This window comes from Chionomys nivalis, chromosome 1, assembly GCF_950005125.1.
Source record: "Chionomys nivalis chromosome 1, mChiNiv1.1, whole genome shotgun sequence".
Classification (NCBI taxonomy): domain Eukaryota; kingdom Metazoa; phylum Chordata; class Mammalia; order Rodentia; family Cricetidae; genus Chionomys; species Chionomys nivalis.
Genome location: NC_080086.1, coordinates 119,258,642 through 119,264,700, shown reverse-complemented (window position 1 = coordinate 119,264,700; position 6,059 = coordinate 119,258,642). Strand labels below are relative to the sequence as shown.

Sequence of the window (6,059 nt, the reverse complement as noted above, 5' to 3'; positions counted from 1 at the left end):
GGAGGCAGGGCTGGGCGAGCGCCGGAGGAGCGAAGCCCGGGAGATAGGGGCGGGCCGGGGTCAAGGCAGAGGCTGTGGCTGCGCTTCCCCATTGGCCAGGACGCGGTGGGCAGGCAGCCCGAGGGCGGGGGCGGAGCTTGCGTGGCGCCCCGCCCAGGATCCGCCCCCGGCCCCACCCCCGGCCCACTGTGGGACTCCCGCGCCCCTCGCTCCCTCCCGCGGGCGGGCCGTCCGAGTTTTTAAAGTGGGCTGGCAGCTGAGGAAGCCGGACATTCGAGAGCGGCCGGTGCACAGCTTCGGAGTCCCCAGCGTTCCGCTCCAGGTCTCCTGAGGCGGCCGTACAATCCTCGGCAGTGTCCTGAGACTGTATGGTCATCTCAGCGGCCGCACTCGCCTGGCCCCGGATTTCTTCTAACTCGCTCTTTTCGAACCACTATTTTTTTTGTTTGTTTGTTTGTTGGTTGGTTGGTTGGTTTTGTTCTGTGAAATCCCAGAAAACTGACTCCTGTTCGCGGATAAAAGGAACTTCAGGTCCCTTGTCGCGGCTCTCTTTTGGCGTCTTACAACCTCCTCCCACTCCTTTCCCCGGCCCCGCCTCCTTCTGCAGGTTCCTCCCTGTCACCCCTCTCCTCCCTCCTCCTCCTCCTCCTCCTCCGCACCTAGCCAGCCGTCCGCAAACTTCCACCTGATTGTGCGGGACACTCGGACCTGCGAGCACTAAAGACTTTTCACACCTGCTGGGGCGACAAAGAGCCGCCGAGGGCCACCGCAAAGGCAGCGGCTGCAGCCCCTACGGGCCTAAGGAACCCAGGTGCTCCGGGTCTCGGAAGAAATACGGCGACAATGACAGCTGACAAGGAGAAGAAAAGGTAAGCGGGCGTCGGAGCCGGCGACCAACTCGGTCCCGGACAGTGGCGGAACTGCGCGAGGCGGGCGCGATTCGGGGCACTTTTGCAAGAGGGGTGCGAGAGGTCTGGGAGGAAGGAGGACCGCTCTTGGGGCGCGGGGGAGCGGGTGAGAGAGTGAGCAGGTGCGGGCTTTAGGGACGCGGAGCTGTGGCTTCGCAAAATTGAGTCGCGAATCCAATAGTTCAAGACCTTGAGACACAGAGAGATGACCCTGGAGGTCAGGGGTGCTTCCGCGGCGCCTTCCAAAGTCTGTAGTACCCAGAGCACCAAGTTTCCCCCAGCCAGTGGTTTGAAATGTTTCTGGACTGATACCCTTGTCTTCCTGTTGGATTTATCTGTTGGAGCAGCAGACACGCTTTTCTTTTCAAACTAAGACCCTCCAGGTCTTTCTAGAGCGCTTCTATGCGGGCTGTCCGCCCCCAAACCAGCAAGGGACAGAGTGCAAAGCGCAACTCGGGGGCGCGCCCTGGCCCGAGGAGCCGGAACAGGGCCAACTGTCCTGCTCCAGAAAGCACTCAAGATACCAACCCCCCCCCCCCTTTCGCTCTCCCTACATCTAAACTCCACCAGAGAGTGGGTAGTGACCTGGATTGCCCTGCGGGGGGCAGGTGTTTTAATGTGCAGAGAGGACGGCGACACCGGGCCTCTTTGAGTGTCTGAAGAAGACAGAGAAGGGCAGCCACGAAGGCTTGCCCTTGCGAACCCTTCCGCACTGGGTGAGAGGCAACTCCGTCCAACTCGCGCTGCCCTGAGTCTCCTTCAATCCGCCCCGGATCCGACACCGGGCTCTCTCAGAGCCTGGGTGGGAGCGCACTATGCGGCCACGCAGACCTGAGTACACGATCGCCTCCTGCAAAAGTTTGTGGCTGATCACCTGGCCCTTTGCTCCTGTTTCGACCGGTGCGAGCCTTGTGCTAGAGCGTCCAGCTCTGTGCTCTGAGACTTGGCTAGGGTGACCGGAATCGAACGCGTGACGGCAGAGTGGCGCGAGCCATGGGAGACCCACAGCCAGGCTGGTAAAGGACTGCGCTGAGGGCTCAGACCCCGAGCAGATTGACTTTTGTTTGGACTTCCACGTAGGAATCCAAGCCAGGAACAGTGTATCCTCTGGCCGAAAGTGACGGCTCCCACCTCAGGGCACCGATAAGGATTTGATAAACGCGAGCGAATCGCACCCGTCCTGGCGGGGCGCCCGCACCCTGCACTGGCAGATCTCTGGGTGATGGGAGTGGGGGTGGTGCAGAGTCCGGTTCTATATTTCCCACTGTCACCCACCAATTAGCTCTGGGGTGCTCTGTCCTTTGAGGGTAGAGAAGTAAGGGGAAAGATTCAAGCTGTAAAGCCAATCAGAATGCAATTATAAACTATCAAAACCGCGAAGTTAGACAGCACAGAGCCACCAGGGGAACTTGCTGAATATTTTAATACTCCGGTGTCCATGGGTGATTGTCGAATTTGCAGAGAAGAGACCTGGTGGTGATCAGTGCGAAGTGTCATCTTGCTCGTAGCTCTACCAATCACTGGGAGAAACGGGGTTTAGTGGGCAAAGCTATTTCCATACCCGCTTTCACAGCCTCCTTTACAGAGAGTTGTTGAAGAGTATGGGAGTCTCAGTAGGAGCAAAGTTGCATAATGACACAAAAAATATCGATGAGTGTGGCCCCTTTAAGAACCAGTGAACTGCAGCCTGTGAACCCCCTAGGAGGTCGTCATAGGTAGTGCAGTGCCCTAATGGTAGCTCAGCAGGTGTGTGTGTGTGTGTGTGTGTGTGTGTGTGTGTGTGTGTGTGTGTGTGTGTGTGAAGGAAAGGCAGGGCAAGTCTGTGGAAGTCCCTCAAGGCTCAATTCCTGTTAGGATAATAGTTTGGAGACTCCGGTAGTGTTGGCTAGCTTCTTGGAGCACTGAGATTAAAAACTGTGAAGCAGGGCCCTGAAAGCTGGTATCCCTTAAGTGGCTGCCCGAAGCTTCCCAAACACCTCATGAAAATGTGAGCTGCAGGTTTTCCTGAACTGGTAATTCCATCCACTGATGGTTCTGAAAGATTTGTATTTTTTATTGGTTTAAGAGCTGTTTCTTCTCCAGAAAATACTTGAACATTTGCATGTTTTTCATTCTAGAAACAGCCCCTCAAAAAGCTAGAAGGATTATTTTATTCCCAGACATCTCTGTGTGGGTGGATATGTTTATCCATAATAATTAAGAGCCAGATTTTTAATTTTTGGCTGATCAGGCTTTGGGGGAAGCATGATCAGCTCTCTTGAGTTTAGATGAAGCAGAGGCGCATCAACCCGCCAAGGTTCCTGACTCTAGGAAGGGCTAAGTGTGGATGTTCTCAAGTGGAGGTTTGTAGAGCAGAACGATTAAGATAAATGGAAGTGAGGTACTCGGATGTCCAGGACTCCAAGCCCAGGCCTAAGCCAGACTCTGGTCCAGAGACTTTTCACGAGTGCTCTTTTGCTAGGGGCAAGGGTGCACAAGGAATTGGAGACACTTGGACCTTCACGTTTTCCAACTGTGGCTCACTTCTCAGGCCTGCCCGAAAACGAAACCAAAGTCCATCATTTGTCCAAGTCGGGGAAACATAATGCTGCATGGGTTTCTCAGGCTGAAACTTATTTTCTAATAAGAATTCCTTCAACACCTGTCAGCATTTTTCACTGAATTACAGGAACTAGAGAATGCTCGAGAACTGGTGTATAACACTGTCAGTCCGGGCACTTAAACTGTGCTTCATACAGCTTTCACGGAAATTTAGAAGGTGTCATGACAGCAGGCTTTTAGCTTGTTCGTTTGTTTGGTTTTGCTTTATTATGGGACTTAAAGATTATTTTGTAAACAAGCATGGAAGCCATAAACAATATTTTCTCTTTCTGGGTAAGGCCCAGGAATGGTAAAACATCTCCCTCCTCACAAGGAAAATTGGTGCTGATAAGAAGCAGAATGTCAGAGCTTTACAGCCCGTAGTTAGTATGTGGCCAGCAGAGCCCCCAGCCCTGACGCGCTTCTAGCCACTGAGGATTTCCAAGGAGCTAGTGGAGCTCCCCACCACCACCACCAGACCCCTGGACCTTCAAAACAGGGGATTTACTTTCCTAGATAATTGCAAGAGCTGTGGCCGAAAAATTGCCTACCAGTCAGTGCTGCTTTCTGTATCTACTAACTCTGAGAAATGTAAATCCAACGCTTGATAATTTTCCTTTATCTCAGGTAGAAACAAAACAAAACAAAACTATTACTCTGGTAGACTTCACCGAGCAAAACCATGGCAGGGCCCTCCTTAGTTCCTGCATGTAGCAAGTTGCTTTGTGAAGTGGAGAACATTCCACAGCTACCAGACTGTTGTGTGGCCCCATTAGGCATTTTCACAGGGTGAAAGCCATGAGATGAAAACAGCCTATTTATTTACCCTGTAAATTAGTTTCTATATCACTGCTTCTGTGCTTGCGTGCATGGTGATTTCCAGCATTCTAAGAATCTATGGTGTAAAGTGTTTAGAGATGGAAGGGACAAGCAAGTAATTCTTATTGCCCCCAGACGTGGACCCAATACCTTTGAAAGTCCTTGTGATTCTTTCAAAGTTTAGGCTTTTCCTCTTTGAGGCAGTCTTTCCTATTCAGCACTTGTCACTTATTTGCTTTTTTATTTTTTAGAATCTCCCCCAGTTCTGTCCTATATCAATATGATAGCTAGCTTTCCATTTTACCCTGAGGGAGATTTCTTCATTTTACATCCTGACCAAACTAAGGAAACTTTTGCAGTGTACAAACTACTGAACCTTTGCCCTGTTGCTGAATCAGCAGCGCTTCCTCCCAGGACCTCCGTATTCTTTACCTGTAGTTCCCACTGCAGCCCCGTGCTGTCGACCCTTGTGATGATATTCATGCATGATATTAATCAGCAAGGCACAGTGGGCAGAGCGAACACTCCCAGTCTGCAAAGAAATGCTGAAAGCTAAGGAACGGGGAATAGATTCCATACTGTCAATTGCTTGGTCTGTACTGGGAAGCAGAGAGAACCACACAAGGAGTCATAGGTGTCATCACCCATAATGACTTCTCTTATAGGGTTCAAATATTTGAAACTAAAGAAAAGAAACTCTTGAGTGACATTTCACTTGCTAACAACACACATCATTATCTAGACGCATTGGTGTTAAGTGGGGGAATCTGGCTCACAGTGTCCCTGAAAGACATATAAAAAGATATAGATATAGATAGATAGATAGATAGATAGATAGATGATAGATAGATAGATAGATAGATAGATAGATAGATAGATAGATAGATAGATAGATACTGGGCACCAGCATATACTGGATCCCTGACTTGGGGGTAGAGTAAGTAAACACACGGAGGCGGAATTTAACAGATGCACACACTTGCTTTGGGTGACGACGATGGAGGGAGGACTTGCGGGCCTCCACAGTGACAGCTAGAAGTTTCTGCTTCCAGTGAGGACAGCTGTGGAGTTGACTGTGAAAAGTCCATAAAGGCTGAAAAGGGACTGGGCTCTTCCCCTGAGCTCTGTTAAACTGGACTCCTGGAGTATTCAGTGTCTAAAATTCTACCAAGTGCATGTTTGCTTCTTTTGACTTTTTTATCTTCTTTTTAAGTTAATGTCTATCTCCCTTGAGGACTGAAGCCAGAACTTTGTACATGCTGGGCAAGCATCCTCTGCCCCCATCCCTTGCTCAGCTCCTAGCAGCCTTTCAGAGGTGCTGTCATCTAGAAGAGGCAAGGCCTTCTTCCTGGTTGGCTTGTTTAGCAGCCTAGAGCTGCCCTGAGTTTTAGGATCTTTCTGTGGAGGCTGCAGGCTGCCTGGGCCTACATTTCAGTGCTAGTGTCTTTCTTACCTTGGGGAGGGCATGAAAAGAAATTGACACTCACATCTTCCATTATTATCCGCCATTTGGAGATTCTTTTGTATTCCAGAAATGGATGAGTTCTAGGAGAAGTGAACCTGCTGTGCGAGGGAGGACAAGACAAAAAGCTGCACACTCAGTCTCCGGTGCCAGTCAGCCCTGTCCTCAGAACTTTACATGGATTAACTTTCTTAATCCCTGTACCAGCCCAGTGAGATAAGCCTGTCATTATCCCCGCTCCGCTGATGGGAACTCAAGTACAGTGAGGTGGCTGCCCCGCGTCCCAGGCA

The 6,059-nt window shown here is 50.8% G+C and overlaps 1 protein-coding gene across 1 annotated transcript in view; it reads left to right on the top strand.

Moving 5' to 3' along the window:
• Nucleotides 1-266: 266 nt before the first annotated feature.
• Epas1 (endothelial PAS domain protein 1) overlaps nt 267-6,059 on the top strand; it is an 80,752-nt gene continuing 74,959 nt past the window's right edge. The window contains exon 1 of the mRNA XM_057768631.1: nt 267-869. Coding sequence (XP_057624614.1) covers nt 844-869 — 26 coding nt within the window. The 5' untranslated portion in view covers nt 267-843. The remainder of the gene's footprint in view (nt 870-6,059) is intronic.